Source organism: Phaseolus vulgaris, chromosome 9 (assembly GCF_051622355.1).
Source record: "Phaseolus vulgaris cultivar YP4 chromosome 9, ASM5162235v1, whole genome shotgun sequence".
NCBI lineage: Eukaryota > Viridiplantae > Streptophyta > Magnoliopsida > Fabales > Fabaceae > Phaseolus > Phaseolus vulgaris.
In genome coordinates this window covers 15,049,383-15,075,187 of record NC_143506.1, presented here as the reverse complement: position 1 = coordinate 15,075,187, position 25,805 = coordinate 15,049,383, and the positions used below count along the sequence as shown (strand labels likewise).

Below are 25,805 nucleotides of genomic sequence, written 5' to 3'. Positions count from 1 at the left end.
AAAATTAGTTTATATTATTTTTAACCGATGTTATAACTTTTATGATTACTCATTCTCTTTTGACAATTTTCGATATTTAATTTATAAAAAATATTTTACAGAAGAATGAGTTTAAAACCTCAATTAAGAGTTCTTTTTCATGATTTGGAAATCTATAAGAAAAATACGATCAATTTTATGATTAAAATTAATTTATGCACTAAAATAATAATAATAATAATAATAATGTATTTTAATTAAAAAATGGTTTCAGTATTTCTAATAATAGCCCAACGGATGCTTCATGTTATATGCTTTGTAGCTGTATGTTAGACTTAATTCATGAATTTAATAATATGGTCATAATGTATATCTTTGCAATATTCCAAAAATGTTAGAGGATTGTCTTTATTTCAATAACTATATATATTATAAAAGTATTTTTTTATTTAAACAAAATAAACTATCTTAAAGCAACATTTAAAATATTAATTTTGAAGATACATCATTTTCCAAAAGTTTTTCAACACAATTTTTTAGTATTATATCTAAAAATATCAAAACATAAGTCAAATAATTATTAAAAGATTTTAAAGTGCCTTTCTCATAATCCACATCTATAATACATTTAGGTTTGTAGTGCTAAAGAAATATAATATGTCAAGTAGACACAATTTTTTATTTTCATGATTTACATATTCTTTTATTTTTATGTCAAATAAAATTATTTTTTATTGTGAATAATAAAGAATAATTTGTATTTCTTCAATTTATTTAATCAATGTAAATATTTGTAATCAACTTAAAATATATTGAAATATTTATAAACTATTACTAGAATAATAATATACTAATTAAATATATTTTTATACTTTTCAATATTTAATTTTTTGGATGTATTTTTTAATGTTTATTATTAAATTATTAATTAAACCAAAATTCAAATAAGAAGTTTATTAAAGCAGAAGATCTTAATTTCTTTTGCATATTGTATCCAGTTAACAATCACATATTTAATTATTTATTAAAATTTTATTGACTAACTTAAATGTCATTATTTTTATATTAATAAAAAAGGTTATACATTAGTTATAATATGAAAATAAGTTGTCAAGTTCATAAAAATAGAAGATTTGTGAGAGTTAAAATATATGCAGTCCGCATGAAATAAGAAATGTGTTATATTATATTAATTTGTAATGGTATTAAATATTTTTTTAGTTTTTAAAAATGGGAACATTATATTTTTTATCCAACAATTGTATATCTTTATTTTATAGTTTTTCAAAATTGTGTAATGTTATCTATAGTTATTAAAGTTAGATATAATGTTAGTACCTTTCATGGTATTGGAAATGATTGCCTAACTAATATTTGTTATATAATTTTATTGAACAACATATTATTATTTAAAGCATATTAAAGACTGGATTATGTTTTTAATCTTTAAAATTGGAGTATTGTTTCTTTTAATTTTGTAATTAAAATTTATTTTTTTAGTTCTCTAATTGTACAACATATTATCTTCGTATTTAGGGTTAGATGATTTAGTGACCCGTTCTTTTTATGTCATAATTTTATTTAAATTATCAATTAACTCGTACATTTCATAGCATTTTTTACTTCAATATCACATTTCAAAATTGTAGTTAAGCATGCAATAACCTCACTGCGAACCAAAATATATAATATTTATGTTTTATAATGAAACTCTATCGTGTTACTTCATGACACTCTTTCTTCATGTTCTCTATAAAGTGAAGTAGCATTGTCTCAAAAAGGTGTTTATTTAAGCACTTCACGGTTGTCTTAAATAGGTTGTCTTTTTTTAACAAATATCTTGATCAAGAGGGAGATCAAGTAAAAGATTAACATCATCAACCTATTAGAGACTGAAGTTAGTTGTAAGATCAATATTATATTTTAAAATGAGTTAGAAATTATGTCTACAAATAGAAGTTAGACATTCATTTTTAAGTTCATTATAAAATCTTTAGTTTAATGAAAAAAAAAATATGTTTTGATTGACTAAACAAGATGTTATACTCGTAGATTTCCTATCAAATTGAGGTCCTGCAAAGATGGCGCAATGTATATTTGATTGGACTAATTGAATTTTGGTTTTGCTAAGTAGTTTTATCTTTGTTGTTATTTTACTATTTTCTCTTCTTGTATGAATGGTCAAAAAGGAAGTGTTCTCAATGTAGGGTGGAGTTTTAAAAGTTTGTTGGATCATTTAGATTTTTATAAATGATTTTTAAGCATTTGTTTAGATAAAAGCATGCACCAATTTAGGTAAGGGGAACTATAATAATACAATGTTGCATGTAGGTAGTTGTTTGACAAATAGAGTATATGTGTGTCGAATGAATGATTAAATAACAATATAGAATAATATAGTGTTATTATTGTGGTTGTAAGCATATATTTATTTTATTTTTTAGCCCATTCATATGAATGGGAGAAAAACTCTTCTATATTTTGAAAAATTAGGAAAAACATTGGTTTGAGCTACGTTGGTATTCTTTTGGTCAGATATCGCTTGAGTGATGTGTTATCGCTTAGGCAAGGCCCAAGTAATGTGCATTAACCATCTTACATTTCTTATCTAATGTGTTGGTCGCTCAAGCGACGTGTTGCATAATAACTGAAGCGATGACTTGCCGCTTGAGTAAGAAAGAGGTGAGGAGATTCTCTCTCCTCTAGAAACTTATTGTCAAGCATTGGTGAGGATGCTCAAATGATATGGTTGGTGGCCCAAGTGTGGTTTCCAAACATTTGTGCAAGAGGTGAGACAATGTATATGTCTCACTTTGTAGTACATGACACATGTCACTACGTGTGGTGATATGTGATGCATGTGACTAGTGCTCAAGTTGGTTTGGCCCTCAAGTGTCCTATGATGGTGAAGTTTTCTTCTATAACTAATTGGATTTCTTCAAACAATGTGGTAGTCGCTCAAGTATTGGCCTTAACACTTTAGCATTGAGACGATCGTTGGAACACAAAAAAAAACTTAGGAGGGTGTTGTTATTGGGTTGCATATCGCTCAAGTAGTAGGTGTGTTATTGAAACGAAATGGGTGTTATCTTGTTTATGGTGATGAGTGATAACTGCCAAATTTCAGTAATATTTCATATTAAAATATGGGCACTTATGAGTATTAATTGCTAAAATAAGTATAAAATAATCCATAATTTATGAATTTACACATTTTTACATATTTGATTATTTTAATTTGAATAGGAACAATTTATTCCTAAATTTAGTGTTAATTTCATAATTCTAGGGGAGAATGGAATTGATTGGGCAGAAGGAGAATATATAAAGCTAAAAAGGAAAAGTTGGAATGCATCAACACTCACCAAGCTGCCAAAACGCACAAAAGAGTCATCTCACCACCGAGGGAGCTCTCTCAAGCAAGCCCATTCTCGCTTAAGCGAGAATCCACTTAAGCCCACGAAAATTAGGTTAAATAGGGGGCTTGAGGCACAACCCTAGACGTGCAAGATTGAAAGGAAAACACCATTGAGTGACTTGTAACCCAATTGGGAGAATAGGATGTGTGAGAAACATTAGAGGAGACAGTCGTCAAGGAGAAACATCCTGAATCTTCTTTTCATGTCATCCTTGCATGCAATAGTCATCATCAGTGGTTAATTCTACCATTTGAGATTGAGAGTAATTTGTTCAAACTCTTATGTATTGAGGTGATATCTGAATATAATATTTTGTTCTTGATTGATTATTGGTATTATTGTTTTGCTTCTAATTCTTGATCTCAAATCTTAAATTTGACTGAAAAGTATTTGTAGGGTTATGACCTAATCAATAATACTTAACATATTTGAGTGTTAGGAATAAACTTGAAATGTTAATTGCTATTAATGTTTGATCTGAATATTAGGTTGTTTTTATAAATATGCGAGGAATCGATATTTAGGAAGCATCTTAATAATTTTATATGCGATGAATCGATATAAATAAATTTTATACGGGCATCAATATCAATCAAAGGACATAATGTTACCATGCCAATCAAAATACAAAATACAGAAGAGTGAGAAAGATGAAACTCAATCCCTATTTTTCTAAGTTGAAACAACAAATTTTTTGACTTGTTTTATGATTCATCATCGTCATCACAACAGTTTTCAACACACTTTTATTATTGTTTTATATTTAGCAAATATTTTACTTGATTATTCAATTGTTCCTTGTGGGTTTGATATCCGTCATTAGGGATACATTATTACTTCTGACAACATGGTGCATTTGTCGTAAAAAGTCATCAATGAGGTTTCTCAAGCGAGAGAAGCTCCCTCAAGCGACACTATGATGAGATGATGATGTTTGTTTATTAATGCTTTTATACATGTGTATGGATGATTTGATGTGTAAAAGGATGGGATTTTATTATATATGTTATGGGTAGATATATAACTAACATTGAGATGCATGGCATGTTGTGTGAATGACATGTTCCCTTTTTGGGTGGCCCTTCTTGGATGATAGATCTTGTTAGATAAGTGTATACATGTGTGTGAACTAGTATATATATATATATATATATATATATATATATATATATATATATATATATATATGTGTGTGTGTGTGTGTGTGTGTGTGTGTATAAAAGGTTTGACCTTGAATGGGTGATCCTAATTGAGTGGTTGCATGACCTTGATGAGATGAACGGATACCTAGGGTGCTATCATGCTTTAGGTGGTAGTGATAAACACTAACGATTATGGTTAGGGATGGCAACTAAGTGGAGTAGGTGCAAATTTCATTATCCTCATTTTCATTTCTAAAATAAAAATTCATTCTTATTATTATCCTCGTCTTCATCCTCATATATAATGGTATAAATTTTTTGTTGCATCCATGTTTCCACCAATTAATTAATGAATACATTTGTATCCACATCACATACATGCCCTCTCATTGTTCATATTACTAAGTGGACTTTAAGCTTAATTCAACCCCATAAAATCGGCTCATGAGGTTGAGGTTTGCACCCACTTATATACAATAAAATGTTCTAATCTCTAGTCGATGTGAGATCTCCAACAGTTCAAAATATTAATTAAATATTTTTAAAAAAAAAATAGCAAAAAGATACATATTTTCTTTTTTCCAATATTAAATATCAATAAAAAAAATATACTTGCATAAATGTCAAATCACATTACCAAACAATAATTGGATAAATATTAAATAATTATAAAAAATTGAAAAATGTGTTAACTTGAGGAAAATGAGATTATACTTTCTTATTGTAATATATCGTTTGAACAAAATAAAAAAATAATCAAATGAACTAAAGCGTTAAAATGAATAGTTTTTTAACCGAAAAAAATTTATTAAAATGAAACAAAATTAAGGGTCAAAGTTTAGAGATAAAAAAAATCAATATTAGAAGGAAAAAAAACAATATTTACATAATTAAACTCAAATTAACTCATATTATAACAAGTAAAAAACATGTATTGAAGCTTATCTTGATTTATTAATTTGATCATTCACTCTTATTACACATTCTTTATTTATGTGTAAGAAGTTTTAGAAACATTTTAAAAAATGAAATAACATTAAATGAAGAGAGTAATTAATGTACTATTACTATAAAATGGAAAGGAAGATAATGTATGTGGACCAGCTCTAGCAGCACTGTGTTCATGGCAGAATGGCATGTGTGATTTATTTGGCTTAGGAAGCACAACCATCGTATCAATACACAGCTTCAAGCATTTCCAGTGCAAAGAGAGTAGTAGCAAAGGGAAAAGACACTAATTGAAGGAAACGAGCGTGTACTCTGTTGCATGGGATTTGTCTGCATTATAATATCTAAAATCTTGTAAAAACATCATTGAAAATTTTGATCAAATAATATATATAGGAGTGAATGGTCCATTGTAGAGTGAGAGAAAAGTGAGTAATAACTATCGAGAATTCCAAGAGCATGGTGCCGATCTCAGAGCAAGCAGATGCAGTTGCAGATTTCAATACGCTAGCCATTTACTTATTGCGAGTTGTGAGCATTTATTGAAACTCAATCCCAATGCCACTACTGCTTCCTGGAAACCACGTACACAACTTAGACGCCAAGTGTTCATAATATTTCTTCCAATTTTCCCTCTAGCTTCATTGCATTGTTTCTTGTTTAATTCCTTTTCTTTTAGAATCTCTGTTTCGTTTTTTCACGCATTTAGGATTTAGGGTTCATATGATCGTAGATAGTTTTTGAACTGGGAGATGATAAAGAAGAATGAAGAAGATGTTTGCGGAGAGAAGAGTTTAATTTAATCACTTCCAACGAAGGAAACGTAATAAAAAACTGTTACCCTGAAACAAAAACCATGTTTTAAGTCAACGCACCTTTGTACCCCGCACGTGGTTGAAAAGTGAAAGAACTTTTTGTAGACTTTGAAGCATGGTAATTGGGCTGGGCTTACTCAAAAGGAAGGGACCTTTTAGGGCCTTATTCGTTTTTGTTTAATCTTCTTTTCGCACATCTGTGACACTAATAATGTTAGTACATTAATGGATAAAATTATAATCTTCTAAATATAAATTAGATATGTTAATATATTTTATCAAAATATAGATATATTATAAGGTTAATTGAAAATATATTATATAGAGACTAAAATATGTATAAAAAAATGTTCAATGTTTAGATGACATGTCATTTAACCTTCTACCAGGAGTTATAAATAAAAATATTCTGGGTTGCATTCAACCTCGTAACTAAAAGAAACTACGTTGTAAATATTATTATTACTTTAATCTTTCATGTCTTTTCTATTCATTTTGTCTGTTTAATTTACTTTATGATTTATTTATATTGTGGAAGAGCAAAAAATAAATTTAAGGAGAAAAATGAAAAATAAGACTTGTTTGAATTAAGTGAGAGAGTGAAAATAAAAAGAAATAAAGAAAAATTTATAAAAATTTACTAGAGTATGATTGTTATTTATTTTACAATTTTATCTTTCTCGTTAAAATCAATTTAAAATAAAATATAATTATTTATTTGTATATGAAACTTGACATATAACTAAAATATTATTCCTGACTCAATTGAAAAAAAATATAATTTGTACATGAAACTTGATATATAATTAAAATATTATTCCTGACTCAATTGGAACAAAAATTACAGGATAAAAATGATTTTTAATAAAGTTAATAAAATTAAAATAGAATTAGTTGTAAAATGTTTAAGTAATTGTAAATTTTGTGAAACTATAAAATAATCTGAAACTAAAATTGATATAAAAGTTCAATAAATAATTAATATTAAATATAAAATTTTATAATAGAATATGATGGGAAAAAAAGTTAAATTATAATAATCAAGTAGAAAAAAAATCATATTATAACATTTGATATATTATAACATTTGATTAAAGAAGTATTCTCGTATAATTTTGTCAACTCAACTAAAAAACAACAAATTATTTAAAATTATCAATATATTTAAAAATATAAAAAAAATCATAAAATAAAGATATAATTAAAATTAAATTAATATTGTTAATATTATTATTATAAATTTATTTTGATTATTATTTTATTTATTTTTACTTCAAGGTAGTTACATCTACATTTATATGTATGCACTTAGTTTCTAAAATATTTTACCACTTTTTGATGGTCTTTTCTTTATTGAAGTTCTATTCCATTACATTAATACATTAAAATTGTGTCACTCATACATAATATTAATTAATTAATATATTTTGATGTTATATAATTTTAACAAAATTCGTCAAAAAATCATATATAATATCAATAAATTTATTTTGTTACAAATTTTTAATTAAAATCGTTTTTCATCATACACAACTTAACCCAATTTAGTAAAAAAATATTTTACTCAAATCAATAATAAAATTTAAAATTTTCCTTCCATTTTCCTACTTTAGCCGATTTATTCATTACCCATAAGCAAACATGTACGGGTGCCCACTTTAAAACTACCATCAATATTTATTATGGCTATTGGAATATATATATATATATAATAAGTCCAAGACGAAAATTTGAATATAAATAAGTTTATTTAATTTCAATAACATAATTTTAAATAAAGTTTATTTCTCCAAAACTTAAGTAAAAAATAATCTAACAAGTAAACTATATCAAGTAAAACAAAATAAATAAAAAATCCAACAACCTCTCATTAACCACTTAAGTTTCAATGAATCAGAATGGGAAAATTAGTTAATTAAAAACATCTTATTAACATAAATATTTAAATTTAAAAAATAATTTAATTATCTCGATATAAGAATATTTATGAAATTCGATGGTTATAGATACTTGTGGGGTTTGGTATCATGATATGTTAAAAATATATATACCATCTATTAACAACAAACAATACTAAACAAACATTTTAAATAATATAACAGTTGAAATGAAAGATTAAATTAAAAGTATTTTTAAAATATCAAAATAATATAAAAAAAAATAAACTTATTTTCTAGTATTTCCATTATTGTATTCTTGTTGATATATGAATTTTGGTTTATTTTTTCATATTTTTTATTTTTTTTAATAATATTTTTTTCATGTTTGGCAAATGATTGTTGTTACTTGAGGTGGGGTGTAAGTGATATGTCAAATTACATAGTGATGTTTGACATGAAATTTTTTATAAAAAATTTAAAATAAAAATTCTATGTAAACGTAATATTCTAAGGATAAAATGAAAATAAATATAAAAAATTGAAAGAACGTTTCTTTAGATAATATTTCAAATAAATAAAAAACTACTAATCTGTTAGGAAATAATTTAAAATCTGTTAGGAAATAATTTAATAAGAAGATATAAAGAATGGATCAATGGTTATTAAACCAGTCGTAATCTAAAAAATATTTTATACATTAGTGATAAATTTATGTACAATTTTGACTGCCGTTCATCCATTTTTGTAATAAGTTCAATTTATTTATGCATTAAGTATAATTTTGATAATTTGACATTGTTATCTCTTGCTTTCTTGTCAAAAATATAATTTATAAGTAATAATGTTTTATTTATAAAAAATGTATTTAAGATTGGACATAAATGTGACTTTAATTGGATCATAAAAAGTTAGTTATACATCAAACTAAAAATAATCAATTCAACTATTTTTTTTTACTTAAATTTTTTTAATTCGATTTGATCTACTTTAGATTGGTATGTTAAGTATATTTTATTGAAGTATATTTTATTTTTCTATCTTATTATATATATATATATATATATATATATATATATTGCAATACGAAATAAATTGACTAGAATAATTTATTTATAGTAGCACAATTAAATATTCACTTATGTGATCAAGTATTACCCATAATTATAAAGTAATATTATAAAGACACTAAGTAAGTGAAAATCAAAGCATTACAAATCAACTAACATCCAATCCAACTTAATTCGCATCTAAAATGTATATTTTTTTCAATCTAACTCAATTTGAACCTATAATATGAGTCAAGTTAAATCATGAGTTTGAATTCATTTTAACGTCTCAAACTCATTATAACCAATATTAATTTTTTTTTATCATTATTTAGTTTACGTTTGATAACTGTCGTTTTGCGGTCAAATTATAATGATTTTAACATAGATTTGTCTAGAGATATGATAGTATAATTGTGGTCAAAGGACCTCAAATCATTTCCCAACGAATCCAATAGTTAAATTAACAAATCATTGTTTTAAATCTATCTGCAAGCAATAAAAGTTATAAATAACAATAATGATAAAAAAAAGGTTTGAGATAATTGTGCAGGAAAATATAAAAGAGATCAAAACAACAAATAAAAAGTCGTTGATCCCAAGTTCTTCCACCATTGAATTTGTCGCGGGTTCTCTAAAGATTAATCTTTTCTCAATAATTTTTACCCGGTTATCATCATGCAGAAAAAAATTTAAAGCAAAATACATTCCCATTAATAATTAAAGTGATGATTTTATGATATTAGGTGGCATTTGGGTTAGATCAAGCAATATCTGAACAAAAAAGTTAGCAATAGCTTTTGTACTAACAAAGCATACCCTATGTTAAAGTTAATCATATATCATTTACCAACTAAGAGGCTAGAAAGAATATTAAACATAATGGGTAACTTTCCCATTTTACTATAGAATATGAATGATGTTGAATTCACCTATATAACTCTACATTTATAATAGATGAATGTATTAAACATGTAATTTGAATCACTCATTTTCCTTGTCATTAAGACATGAACACAACAAGTATGGTCAAAACTTGTATATACAAGAGGACAATAGAAATAAAGTTAATTATCAAAGACATTTTGTACTTATGCTTGTGATAGATGAAGATATTTAATAATACAAAAGGAAACATAATTAGGAAATATGCGCTAATGGCTATGAATCAACAACATGAAATAACATGATATTACTCTCAATATAAAATCTTAGGACAATAATGAGATTAAAACTTTGACACCACTTGACGAAAAAGTTAAGAAAAGACACATTAAGAAAATATTAATCAATAAGTCATGAATCAACCACATAAATATAACATCATACTCAACTCTAAACTTTAAGGCAATAGTAAGCAAAAGACTTTAATACCATTCAATGGGAATTTTAAAGCCAAAAACACTAAGTAGACAATGTTCAAATTATAACTTTTAAGTAATGTGAGATTTGAACTCACACTTAAACACTTAATCCAAAACCTTGTGTTTGCGATTCTTTTTTTATTATATATATTACTTATTACTCATTTATATATAACGTGAGCTTTTAACTCACTTAAACATTAAAATAAAGACGAGTGAAGACAATTATCAAATATATGATTACCATTTCTTAAAAAAGAAAAAAAAAACACACAAAATACATACCCACCAAAAGATTATCTATATTTTTCTCCTATATAAATTTTAAGTGTATGATGAAAATGTGGAAATGGTATTTACTTTTAGGAAAAAAAATATTGGAAAAGACGGAACTAGAAGTCAATACAAAGAATGTAAATTTTACAAACATATAGTAGAAAATATATCATGTAATAAATATTGTATGAACATGAACATGAGTTAACTAGTTTTAGAGTACAATAAGGAAGGAGTGACGTTCAAACCCTTATATGATTTCTTCAGAGGAGGGAATAAGTCCTACATCCCCTTTACTACATGGATAGCTTATTGCTAAGGTAGTGTAAATAAAATATTAGGTAAAATTTGTAACTCAACTTGTTTTGATTCAATGCATGAGTGTATGAATTTCGGAAAAAAAATGTTAAATTTTCTCTATTTATAGAATTTTAGTCCTTGCATAATATTGAACCGATCTCATCCTTCCTTTTTATGTTGTCTTTCTAGTGTTTTTTAACTTATTTAATGAGGAAAAAAATTTCATACATATATCTTTTTTTGCTTTTAGAAGAAACAATAAACATTTTGTGACTTTCCCATCCCATTTTTGCCCAAATTAATATAGCATTCCTATTATTTCTTTTTCTTTTTTTGAAAAACCAACGTACAATTTTCCATCTTACCATACAATCATACAAAAGACTTTCATCTCTCGTCCAAAAATCAAGAAATTCGCCCAAATTTTTTTAATAGAATTTTGTCATTACTTCTCCTATACTATGTTATCAAAACTAGCCTAAGAATTATTTAAGAATTCAAACTTACACATACTTGAAGCATGACATCACAAGTTATTACTCTAATACTCAATTAAGATTGTTTCAATCCTTTTCTAATATAGTCAATATTCTTTTATAATACTAAACTCATACTTTTCCCAACCTAGTTTCGTCCAACACCACCTTATAAACATCTAAAACCAAATAAATTATAGATATTATCACTATAATAAAATAGTTTTTTAGCATCAACTAGTCGATGCTAACTAACAAAGACCGACGTTAATTAATCAATAATGTCGAATTTGCATCACGACTCTAACATTATTAATGCTAATTTATTGTCATCGATTTTTAAAATTTTTTAAGTAGAATCGATTTAGTCGATGCTAATTTATCATTACATTTAAAATATTATAGATACTTACCAAATTATACTTTGTAGCAAGTCTCTTTAAGTAATTATTATTTTATGATTATAAAGTTTTTTTTTTTAATCTCATAGTATTGAAGTGTTGGAAACCTAAACAATTTAAATAATTAAAATTATATAAAAAATGAGATAGAAATACGGATAATTAAATATTAAGCATAAAAATTAGTATAAAAAATACAAGTAACCAAATAAATCACACATGATTTGTATGAAGGAAGTAGTAAGAAGTAAAATGATTAAAGTAGTGAATTTGAATGGTTATTTAATAACAAATTAAATAATAGTAATTTGGAAAAAATTAGGAATGAAGCTGAAATGGGGCCACGTAGCTTGGTAGGGAGTTGCGTCAACGATGTCTCTTCCATTTTCCGAAAAATAGAAAAAGGTTTGGGTGGGGGCGTAAACAGAGAGTCCTCAAAGAAACCTGGGTGCGATTCATTCGGTCACAGCAACACACATACAAAGCATCACTATGGCTCTTCTCACTCGAGCCTCCTCACGCTTCCATCAACTGCACTCCCATCAACGGGCACTCTCCCTCCACACAACGCTCCCAACTCTCAACGCATCCACATCCACACCCACGCCCACGCCATATGCTCCGCCACCGCCTCCCTCCGCTTCCTCTCCCGTCGGCGTCTCCAAGTCGGCGGAGTTCGTCATCTCCAAGGTCGACGATCTCATGAACTGGGCCCGCCGCGGCTCCATCTGGCCCATGACCTTCGGCCTTGCCTGCTGCGCCGTCGAAATGATGCACACCGGCGCCGCCCGCTATGATCTCGATCGCTTCGGCATCATTTTCAGGCCCAGCCCTCGCCAGTCTGACTGCATGATCGTCGCAGGCACTCTCACCAACAAGATGGCTCCCGCTCTTCGAAAGTAAGTCCTCTATCCCTTTTTCTAGGGTTTTTACTTCCCCTAATCTATTTTCCACTTTGTTGCTCTCCCCACTAGATTAGAAATCATATCATATGCCTTGCCTGATGCACTGATTTGCTTTGTGTCTGACATATTGCATGGTTGAGTATTCAATTTGACTTGATATGGTGTCTATGCTTTCGCGTCTTTGTTTGAATGCTGTTATATATATGTTGGAGAGTTTTAAAGATAATTTGTGTTCGGTTTTCAAGAAGTCCTTTATTTTAGGATTTCTGTGACTAAATTGGATTTCGGGGAGATTTAATCTGGCCAATGATGATGTGTTTTGTCTGTTTTAATTGACTCTTGTTTTGGTGTTGTAACCTTAGTTTTTTTTAGCTTAGTGTTAGAAATCTGGTACCAGGATACACTAGCTGTAGTCTGTAGGCTCTTTAAGGGACTTGCTTTCTACCTTCCCAATCCTCACTTGATTCCTGCCTTCACCTGGCATGTGCGCAGGTTATTGGTTGTTGCAAACTTATAATCCATATCCCCAGAGTGATTTCCCATTTACATTTATTTGCCCCATTGCTTTCACTTGCTTCTAATTCCTTGCTACCCTTGCCTTTCTTCCTCACATACACCTAATTAATAGGTCGTGGCTAATAGACTCTTCTCGTCGTGATTAAATGTTGTTATAGAAATCACTTTGATTGAACGATATTGCTTGTCAAAAGAGGTTCTTGTGGGGATAATGGTTGTCTTGCATTGGGTGAGAGGTGTGAACAGTCTGAGTCATGCCATGTGTTATGGTCCAAAGTTTAAATGACCTCAAATCATAGCATACAAGTTGAGTTCTATTGTTCATCATCATCATGACAGACTTATTTATAAGTCCTGGTTAGTTATCAATTATCTTCTAAATTTCAAGTAATATAATTTAATCCTTAACTAATATTATTTAATGCTTAACTAATATTATTTAAGCCTCTTCAACTGATTTCAAGTACCACAAAAAAAATACAGTGTTATCTCTTATCTTCTAAATCTTAACTAATATTATTTAAGCCTTAAAATTCTCCTCAACCTTATTTCAAGTACCACAAAAAGATATTCCTTTATTTTTGCTAAGATTCTAGGAAATTTTATTCAATAGGCCCTATAAGAAACTCTTTAGATAAATTATATTTCCTTTTAATTGGAGATATCAGTACACAGCCCCCAGCCAAGTAGGCGAAGATGTTTATCCTAAGAAAAACTCAAAAATAAATCACGATGTAAGTTAATTATATTCCCTTTTAATAGGAGATAACGACAGCCTCCCAGCCGCAAGCCGAATAAACAAGGCGAAGAGGTTTATACACCAAAAAACCAAGAAATAAATCACGATGTAAGTTGTGCATAATTTGTTTATGGTTGTGTACGAAAACATTAGATTTTGGCAGATACAACACTAAAAAAAATGTTAAGTTCCTTTTAGGCACGTGAAAATATTGAAATTTGATGCCTAAAAATATAGGGAAAGATTAGTACCTTGATAAATCAGCCTTTAGCTTTCGCGTAGTTCATTTTGATCATTTAGTTGCTTGACGTTCATTGTTTCGTTGCTTCCATGGTCGAGTTTTAATCGATTTACTCAGTTTGTGGTCAGCCTTAGTTTACTTCTAAGGTTGGAATCTAGCCGAGCTTGACCAGTTCAGTCGATGGTCAATCTTAGTTTATTTTTAAGGCTGGAATCTTGCTGAGCTAGACCCGTTCAGTCGATGATCAATCTTAGTTTATTTCTAAGGATGGAATCTAATTGAGTTAGACCCATTCAATCGATGATCAACCTTTGTTTATTTCTAAGTTGGAATCTAGCTGAGCCAGACCTGTTCAATCGATGGTCAACCTTAGTTTATTTCTAAGACTGGAATCTAGCTGAGCTAGACCCGTTCAGTCGATGGTCAACTTTAGTTTATTTCTAAGACTGGAATCTAGCCGAGGTAGACCCGTTCAGTCAATGGTCAACCTTAGTTTATTTCTAAGGATGGAATCTAACCAAGCTAGACTCGTTCAGTCGATGGTCAACCTTAGTTTATTCTAAGGTTGGAATCTAGCTGAGCTAGACCTGTTCAGTAGATGGTCAACCTTAGTTTATTTCTAAGGCTGGAATCTAGCCGAGTTAGACTAGTGGAGTTGATGGGGATAATGGTTGTCTTGCATTGAGTGAGAGGTGTGAACAGGACGAGTCATGGCATGTTACTATAAAGTATAAAAATGGTTTTAAGTTGCTTTAGTTGTTTTGGAAAAGGTGTACTAGAGTATGCCAGTTTCACTTGATAACCTTTATACTATGTTATAATACATATTCTTGGTTGCTTGTCATTATCTATTAGTATGTCATGATGAGTTTCCCCAAGCAGCTTAATTGAACACTAATTCTATAAGCTTTTATCAACGAGGATTTTTTTTTTGTTTTTCCAAAGCTGGGAATTTTTTTAGGAACTAGAAGCCTAAGCTAGAGCCGAAATAGCCACTTCCAAAATAGGCATCACTTGGGCCAGAGTCTCTTGCAGCCAATATATTTTAAGTAATTGAAACGCAAGAGATGCTAATTTTCCAGTTACTAACACATCTTCTGACCAGGATGAGTGTATTTGGGAGTCTGTCTGCATGAGATGATTGCAATCCTGATCAGACAATGAAAGTAAGAATCGTGAAACATTTCCTCCATGAATGAAAAGGATCAAGACTTCCTGTTTCAAACACTACATGAGAACTTATGTCATATTTTTCATAACTGCTTGGTATAAGCTTAAAAAAGAAGTTTATGGGAGTTACAAGTTGTTTTCATTTGCTCAAGTAAACTCTGGATAAGTTTTCCCCAATGTCTCCCCACGCAAGTTCTGTTTTTGAACATTATGTAACGCCGAAATTTTTTGCAGGGTTTATGACCAGATGCCTGAACCTAGATGGGTCATTTCAATGGGAAGTTGTGCTAACGGCGGAGGTTACTACCACTACTCTTACTCCGTGGTTCGAGGATGTGACAGGATTGTTCCCGTTGACATATATATTCCAGGCTGTCCTCCAACTGCTGAGGCTTTGTTGTATGGACTCCTCCAGCTGCAGAAAAAGATCAGTAGGCGCAAAGACTTCCTCCATTGGTGGACAAAGTGAGGTCGACTAGCTTATTTCTTGGCAGCCAAACTACTTTACAATAAGCAAATTCATGGTATTATTTTACCTTGATAAGAAGTGCCCATGTTTGATGGAAATTGTGTCGATACATTACCTTATCACAGTTTCTGAATGTTCTATGTACTCTTTTTATGGGGGCTTCGGCTCCCCTTTAATTTTTTATCTGTTGCTTCATCTGTACCCGAGAGAAAACTGTTTGTGAGAAACTCATGTTTGGTTTGTAAGTTACTGTTTTTACGTTGGACCAATTGCCCTTTCGAATGGCTCCTGGTGTTCCAATAAATAATTTTGAACTTATGGTTTCATCCTAACTTGTACCTTCCGCACACTCTCTCTCCTCAATCCACCCCACTTTAACTATAAAATATAATAGGAGTATTCAAATGTTTGACGCACTCACATGTTTATGCTTGATTTATTTTATCAATTTTGTTTTTGCCATTGGAAGTTTAATTATATGAGCCACACTAAAGGACTATGACCGGCAATTTTCACAAAGCTTTGACTTGTGAGAAAAACTTAGTTCTCGTTTATATTTTTCTCTATAATTTTCAAAGAATGGTTATGATTTTTATATAGGATTTGTCAGAGGAAAGACTTTTTCTTTCTAAATCAACAATGATATTATTTAAAGGACTTTTTCTTTTTTAGTGGAATGATCATTTGATACATAATCATTGTAAACTGTTTATGATAAAATTAATCATGTAAAAGTATTTTATTAATATTTGCATATATTTTATAATTCATTATGTTTTAAAAAATCTATTTTTATTAACATTTACGTATATTTATAATTAATTATGTTTTAACATAAACAAAGACATGGTCTACTATATTGTTAATTTTGTTAATATTTATATTTTTAGTAAAATGACTTATTAAAATAATTAATAAAATTAAATAAATCATTGATAATAAATACTACATTTCATTTTTTTACATTTTTCTTTGATTCAAAATGATTTTAATTTCTATTTTTAAAAAAAATGACTCATTTACTTTTCACCATTCAATTAACATATAATTCAAACAAAACATATATATTTGAATTATACTAATTTTAATATTAATAAAATATAACATGTTTGTGATGCCACCATTACTTGTTTGGTTTAGTGAAGGGAAATAAAAGAGAAAAGGTATGATAAAAGATAAGTAAAACAAAAAAGAAAGAATGTTTAGTTATTTGATTTGGGAAAAACAGATAAAAAATAAAGTTGATGAAAATATACAAAGAGCTCCTGGTTTTAATGAATGATGAAGACTAAATTTGAAGAAGTTATAAAATTAAGATATGCAGGTTGAGATTTGTTTTTTCAACCCAGTGAAAAGTTAAAACATAAGGTTAAATTCGTCATTTTACAAATCTACTTTCCTCACAGTTTTCTTACACAAAATGACAAAAATTCCAGCCACGTAGTGCGCCAAAACTAGGGCAATCAATTCCTGCATTATAATATTTTCAATATTCTTTCAAGTGAAATGTATAATACACTAACAAATTTATGAACTACGCGTTTATTAAAATTATTAAAAAATATATTTTAAAAAAATCAAATAACATCCTAAATGTATTATTTATTATTGGTTTTTAATTATTGTTAACTATTTTACAATATTTTTATTGTAAAATAATGTTTCTGAAATAATTTAAATGATATTATAGAATACTTATTCCGTAAACTTAAAATTCAAAATCTTCCAAAAATGCTTTAATTTTTTTAAAACCTATGGAAAAAACTTTTTTCTTGTAGTATTATCATCGTAATTAATCTCTCAATTTTGACTAATATGTATGTAATATTAACAATAACAATAAATTTCCTTAAAAAAGTAACAAAATAAATATCAATAGCAAAAAATTATAATAATCAAATGAAGAAACAATAATACTAATAATGTTTTTAAAATTAAATGTTTTTTCCATTTATTTTCTTTATTTTTGTTTTCAGTCTATTTATAATGCATTTCTGTCTGGTAAACTATTTTATTTTCATTTTATTTATTATTTAATCTTCTTCTTTTATCTTTTTTGAATCTCATTTATTTTTATTTCCTCTATTTCATTCCTATTTCCCGGGCAAACCCTGATTCTCTAATAGAAGTATGTTACTTTTATTTCCATTAGTCAAAATAAATTTCCTTAAAAAAGTAACAAAATAAATATCAATAGCAAAAAATTATAATAATCAAATGAAGAAACAATAATACTAATAATGTTTTTAAAATTAAATGCTTTTTCCATTTATTTTCTTTATTTTTGTTTTCAGTCTATTTATAATGCATTTCTGTCTGGTAAACTATTTTATTTTCATTTTATTTATTATTTAATCTTCTTCTTTTATCTTTTTTGAATCTCATTTATTTTTATTTCCTCTATTTCATTCCTATTTCCCGGGCAAACCCTGATTCTCTAATAGAAGTATGTTACTTTTATTTCCATTAGTCAATACTTAATTCGATCAAAGTTAACTTATAAGTATATTGGTTTCTTCAATAGTACTTATTAACATGTTTAATGATAACTTTGGTATTTGTAAATGCACCAGTCTTTTGAATTACATTGAGAAATTGATAACATATTTGGTAAAGTGTTAGTAAAATAAATACTTTTGTATGGATTTGATAAATAAGTAATTCCCAGTTTATTTTAATAAATCTTACTTTCTTAATTTTTTTTTATTTAAAATCATTATTTTTAAGTTTAAATATTTTCACTTATAAATTGACCAAACTTGGACAACAAAACAGTAAAATAAAGGAAACAAACGGGCTTAATTTAACTTATTTATAATCCTTTATTATATATTTTAAGTTTTAGTTATTATTTTAAAAGAAAAAAAATCATTTCAGTCAAAAATATTTTTTTGAATGGAGTGTTTTATTTAAATTTTGAAAGCATTTAACAATATAACATTCCTTTTTAAGACAATTTTTGTGTGTTAAAATTTTTAAAAACTATACAATATGAGTGAGCTTAGTTATTATTTACACAATTTTGAGTTTTTAAAACAAACTTTAAACTGTAAGAAATAGTTTTTTTTAAGCGTGTTTTAATTTTTATTTTACACTTCCAGCTGAAAAAATTAGTACTTTAGTGCACGCGATGAAGAATAAATATTTTTGAAACAATAGAAAATAATTTTTGTTTTTGAATAAGATTGAGGTCTAAAGAACTATTGAGATCACTTTTCTCTCTCTTAGTTGGTCGCTCGGATTACACTTCAACTTTCCTCCTTACAGACTCCTTACTCCTTCTCACTCGTCTTACCTCTTGGTTTTCTCGTAGTCCAGACTCGGATGGTACCTGTAAAAGAGACTTTGATGCTCAAGTCAGTAAAGGTATTCAGCGCTTGGTTGTCAGAGCATTGTATACGATGACGTACCAGTAAAAGACACTCTGACGCTCGATATTATTTTAATGGTTTTTTCTTATTGGGTCAGATTAGAGAGTTTGACCATGTTTAGGAATACATTACCTAGCTCTTAATCGTGGATTAACTTCACTGGCTCTACTTAAGTGTAATTGGATTTGAGTTGTCGGTCAGCCCATTGATGGGGACCTTATCCTCGGTCGGCCTGATGATGAGGATCGAGACATGTGGTCAGTCGTACGACCCTCACCGATACACTTGCCCCCAAGATCGAAGATGATTAATCCGAAGAGTCGAGAATTATGTGGCGATCAAGCTTCCCAAGGTACGACGTGACGATTGGGCTTCTCGAGGCTTGACGTGATGTCTGACGACACGTTAATGGATGATGTGACATGCATTAATGAGAGTTTTTAGGCGTCAATCGACGAAGACCGTTGGATCGAGGAGATCTAATGGTTAGGATGGTTGTGACAATTCGTCTCTTGAGACCCTCACGAGCTATAAATAGTGGTCCCAACAATATCGACTAAGTTTGTTTGTGACTGTTTTATGGTTTCGACAGGGTATGCCAGTTAGGGCTACGTCTTTGGCCGAACCGAGACTTCAAGGTGTCGGTTGGGTATGCCAGTTAAGGTTGTGTCCTTGACCGCACCAAGTCTTTATGGTGTCAACAGGGTATGTCGGTTAGAACTACATCCTTAACTGAACTGAGTCTTGTAGGTATCGGTAGGGTATGCCTATTAGGGCTATATCCTTGACCGAACCAAGTCTTATAGGTATCGGTAGGGTATGCCGGTTAGGGTTCCATCCTTGACCGAACCGAGCTTTCTAGGCATCGGTAGGATATGCCAGTTAGGGCTACATCATTGACTGAACCAAGTCTTTTAGGTATTGCTAAGGTATGCCGGTTAGGGCTACATCCTTGACTGAACCGAGCATTGAGAGATGCATGAATTTGACTTAAAATTGCACAGAATGGAAGATAAATATCTCGTTAAAACCTGTCCCACCAAAAACCCTCCTTAGGGAAAAAAGGTCGGGTGAGGTAAAAGTGCACAAGTTTTATTGCTTGTTTAACTATAATAAAACTTGAGGTGTGTGACATTCCACGTCCTTCGTACAATTTTTTCTGATAACCACTCTAAGTGGTACGCCCCCCCAACTGCAACCTCTCATACCTGAAAATGGTCGTCCCAATTAGATGAGAACTTGTCATCATTATTCCTTGCTTCGCTTCTCATTCTGCATACAAGATCTCCCTTTTGAAAGCTACTCGGTCGGACCTTTATGTTGTACTGCCTTGCCACTTAAAGATTGCACGTGGTCTCACGGATTTTGCTCTTGTCGCGGAGCTCGTTTAACATATCAAACAGTTTCCTTCGAATGGTAGGCTCGCTGATAGTTGTCGTTTTGCTGTCAAATTAATATGATTCTAGCGTAAACTTGTCTAACACTAGAGAGATGATAATATAATTGTGGTCAGATGACCCCAAGTCGTCTCCCAATGAATCCAATAGTAAAATCAGTAGATCAGTGTTTAGAATCTACCTGCAAGCAATAAAAGTTAGCAACAACAATAATAATAAAAAGGGGGTTAAGATAGTTATGTATGCAATATAAAAGATATTTGAAACAACAAATAAAAAGCGGTTGATCCCAAGTTCTTCCACCATTGAATTCTTCACAAGTTCTCTAAAGATTAATTTTTTCTTAATCCTCCAACAGAGTTAATATGATTCTAGCGTAGACTTGTCTAACACTATAGAGATGATAGTATAATTGTGGTCAGATGACCCCAAGTCGTCTCCCAATGAATCCAATAGTAAAATCAGTAGATCAGTGTTTAGAATCTACCTGCAAGCAATAAAAGTTAGCAACAACAATAATAATAAAAAGGGGTTAAGATAGTTATGTATGCAATGTAAAAGATATTTGAAACAACAAATAAAAAGCGGTTGATCCCAAGTTCTTCCTCCATTGAATTCTTCACAAGTTCTCTAAAGATTAATCTTTTCTTAATCCTTCAACAGAGTTAAACCAGATTGAACATGAGCCGATCTGATTCAACTGAAACTCACCAGTAAAGCATGTGTCTACTGGTTTAACCAATACCCACTTTGTTCCATGCGTATACTCCATGGGAATGCTTACCACCTCTCTCTTGAATCATGCGCCCAATAAATTAATTAGAACAATACGTACTAACTAAGAAACCAAAGTTTAAGATAAGGAAGACTCTCAATCATGCGTTCAAGTACAACCTCTCATAAAAAACAGTTTTCCAGGAGATTAGACTATTAAAACAACTGTTATACATAATTAAAAATCGAAACTTTTATTGAAAAAAACCTCAAAACTCAATGGGGAATTACAAAAGAATCAACAAAAAAGGTTTAGCCTTCCATGCAGAGACAAAATAAAAGAATTACAAAGAAGAAAAAAAACTAAAAAAACCCTATGAAACTCTATTTTTCTCCTCGATGCTTGTGTCCTTTTATAGGCTTTTCTGCTCAAAGGATCTTGGAAAAATATTGTAGTTTATATTTTGTTAACAGTTTCCAACTTTCCAAAATTATTGTATTTTGCAGAAGATTTGCTTCCAATTTTGTTTCTGAGATATTGTAGATTTTATTTTCTCTTTCTTCTCTCCAGAATTTGTTTCCTGTTTTGGTTCAAGAAGCAACTTGAACTTTTGCATATTTGACCCATTTACAAATGTATATGCTTCCTCCAGATAATTTACTTTAAAAACACAAAATTAACAATAAAGACCCAAATAAACCCAATTATATAAATCTAAATTAAAACAATGGATTTATTTATTATCATAATCCAATAATCCATGATTAAAGTTATTGAGTGTGAATAAATATATGCTCATCACTCGCCTATCTCAACCGGGATCATAACTTTAGTTCCATACGTTAGGTTGTACGGTGATTCTTGTGTGGATGTTTGGGGGTGCAACGATATGCCCACAGAAATTCCAGTAGTTCCTCGGTCCATCGAGTTGATGTTTCAATTTGTTCAAATGACCTTGTTTGCAGCTTTGACCTGCCCGTTGATTCGGGGATGCTCGACCGAGCTGGTTATTGACTTGATACCAAGGTCATCATAGAAAGACTAAAGTCCTCGATCGATGAACTGTTGGTCATTATCAGTTATTATAGTGTGCGACACTTCAAACCGACACACAATACTTCTCCATATGAAGTTTTGCACGTTTTTCACCGAGATGGATGTGAGCGATTCGACCTCGATCCATTTGATGAAGTAGTCCACTCCGACTAGGAATAATTTTTCCTGCCCCTTCCCCGGAGTGAAAGGACTAATGATGTCCATTCCCAGATGGAGAACGACCATGGGGATGTCATACTATGCATCGCTTATGGCTTAAGGTGGTGCAGACGATCGAACTCTTGGCACTTGACGCATTTCTTCACAAATTATGCATAGTCACCCTGGACGGTCGGCCAGTAGTAACCGACCTTGAGGATTTTGATAACCATCGTTTGTGCTTTTGAATGATTGTCGCAAACTCCTTCATGGATTTTCTTGAGGACGTACTCTATCTGTTCTTTGGTGATGCACTTTAGTAATGACCTTGAGTAATGTACCTTGAACATTGATCCTGCGTAGAGATACTGGTTGATCATAGTGTACCTTGAACATTGTTGCTTCATCGCCTTTTCCTCGTCTGATTTGGACGTGTCGTGCTTAAGGTACTGGACGATCGGGGTCATCCCAGTCTTGGTCTCAGTAACAGTTAGGCACTCGGCTTCTGCCACACTAGGTTGTCTTAGCCAAATTTGCATGACAGACTTGTGGTGGCTCTTCTTCTTGGTCGTCAGTAGCTGAGACAATGCATCGGCTTTCTTGTTTTCATGCCGACGGATGTGTTCCACCGCACTTTTTGAAACCGGGTTGTGCGGTTGTCGACCGTATGATAATATCTCTGGAGCAAGGGTTCCTTTACTTCGAACTCTCCTTTGATTTGATCGATCACTACCTGGGAGTCGCTTTTGCAAGTTACCTCGTGAGCTCTCATGTCATACGACAAGTTTAGCTCGGCTAGGATAACCCCATACTCGGCTTGGTTATTGGTGACCTTAAATCCAAACTAGAGAGCTTGGTCCAAAAGGAGATCACCACTTCTTAAACCAGCACAACGTTGCAAGCCTTTTCGGAGACTGACAGATACACCAGAATGGGTTGGTCGGGTCTAAGCTTCTGGATAACTACTGACGAGGATAAGAAATCCTCCAGTTGTTGAAAAATTTCTTCACACTTCTCGTACCAACTGAACTTAGCTATCTTGCGGAGTAGCTGCACCATCAGCCTCGTCCTCTCGACCAATTGAGGGACGAACCTAGAGAGGGCGGTAAGACGCTTTATGAGCTACTGAACTTCCTTTATGTTCTGAGGGCTCCGCATCTCTGTGATCGTTCGACATTTGTCCATATTGGCTTTTATCCCCTGATGGATTAGGATGAAACCCAAGAACTTACTACCCTCAACACCGAATGCACACTTTTCTAGATTGAGCCTCATGTACGCCCACCTCATCGCTTCGAACACCTCTTTAAGATCCTTGATGTGTTGGTCACACGAGTCAGACTTGACCACTATGTTTTCCACATAAACCTTCACACACCGACTGATAAGTCCCTTAAAGATCTTATCCATGAGCCGCTGGTAGGTTGCTCCAGCGTTCTTTACACCGAACCACATCACCTCATAGTAATAGTTGGCGTCGTCAATTATAAAGACAAATTTCTCCTTGTCCCAATGGTGCATGCTTATCTGGTTGTAGTTAGAGTAAACATCCAAGAAGCTTAGGATTTTGTGGACGGTTGTTCCATCTACCAACCAATTGATGTTAGGAAGCGGATACGAATCCTTCGGGTAGGCCCTATTGAGGTTCGTATAGTCGACGCACATCCTCCACTTGTCATTAGACTTGGTAACCATGACCACGTTGGCCAACCATGTGGTATACTGTACTCATCCATGTGCTTATCTAGGTCGGTTGTGCCGTCATAACGATCCTTATTGAAGCCTTTCCACTTATCCAGTAGTGGTACCTCAATTACATAATCGGTAAAGGGATGTCGATGCACTGAATCTGAGGTCCCAATTGTGTGGATTGACTTGTTTGGATGGGACTTGCCATCCATCTCTTGAGAAGGACCTTGTTCTTGGTCTCCTCAACTATTTTTGGGTCGCGAGGGGAGGTGAACGACCTACCGACGAGGTTAGTCAGTACAATAGACGGTCCCCCTCGACAAACTTCTCTTCATCTCCGTGTTCTCCCTCATAAGGGCTAGAATCTCCTCCTCATTCTTCTTGTTAACCTCTTCATTCTTCCTCCTCATCTCGACCATCTCTCTTTGTAGAGACATCAACAACATCATCTGCTCAACTTCGGTAATCCTCTCACTTGCCATGCTGCGGGTTGATACCATCTACTAACGCTCTTCACACGAATTCTCTCGGCCCCACGGTAGGCGTCAATAGTTCTCGAACGGGGTCAGGGCCCAGAGTACTATTGAGATCACTCTTCTCCTTCCTTAGTCTATCGGTCGGATTGCACTTCAGCTTCCCTCCTTACTCCCCCTTACTCGTCTCACCTATCAGTCTTCTCGTAGTCCAGACTCGGATGGTATCTGCAGAAGACACTCTGACACTCAAGTCAGTAAAGGTATTCAACGCTCAGTTGTCAGAGCACTGTATATGATGACGTACCTGAATCTTGGAATGTGGGCTATGTATATTATTTTAATGGGTATTTCTTATTGTGCCATATTAGGGAGTTGGACCATGTTTAAGAATACATTACCTAACTTTTAATCGTAGATTAACTTCACTGACTCTGCTTAAGTGTAATTGGATTTGAGTTGTTGGTCGACCCACTATGAAGACCTTATCTTCAGTCGATCCAATGGTGGAAAGTGAAATGTGTGGTTAGTCGTAGTGCACACAGTACAATTTTAATATATAAGTTATACATTAAAGCTAAACTTTGTACTATAAAATTAGTTTAACAATTTATGTTTATAATAGAAATTGTTGAAGTTCATCATCATATATATATATAAATGAGAGAAAATAAATGAAAAGTATTAGACATAAAATTTCAAATATACTTACAATGATAAAAAAGAGACGATACTTTGAGTCATTGATTTTTTTTTAAATAGTTTTGAAAGTATAGTGTAAAATGATATATAAAAAAGAAAGGAAATATTAAAATGCCTAATCGAAGAAGGGAGAAGTAATGCATAATAAATATATTACAATTATCTGAAAATAAAATTT

The 25,805-nt window shown here is 31.1% G+C and overlaps 1 protein-coding gene across 1 annotated transcript; it reads left to right on the top strand.

Annotated features, from left to right (window-relative positions):
• Positions 1–12,378: 12,378 nt before the first annotated feature.
• LOC137823107 (uncharacterized) lies at positions 12,379–16,412 on the top strand. The gene is made up of 2 exons (XM_068628231.2): positions 12,379–12,945; positions 15,852–16,412. Exons 1-2 carry the CDS (start codon positions 12,539–12,541, stop codon positions 16,084–16,086), a joined length of 642 nt encoding a protein of 213 aa, XP_068484332.1. The 5' UTR covers positions 12,379–12,538; the 3' UTR covers positions 16,087–16,412.
• The last annotated feature ends 9,393 nt before the right edge of the window (positions 16,413–25,805 follow it).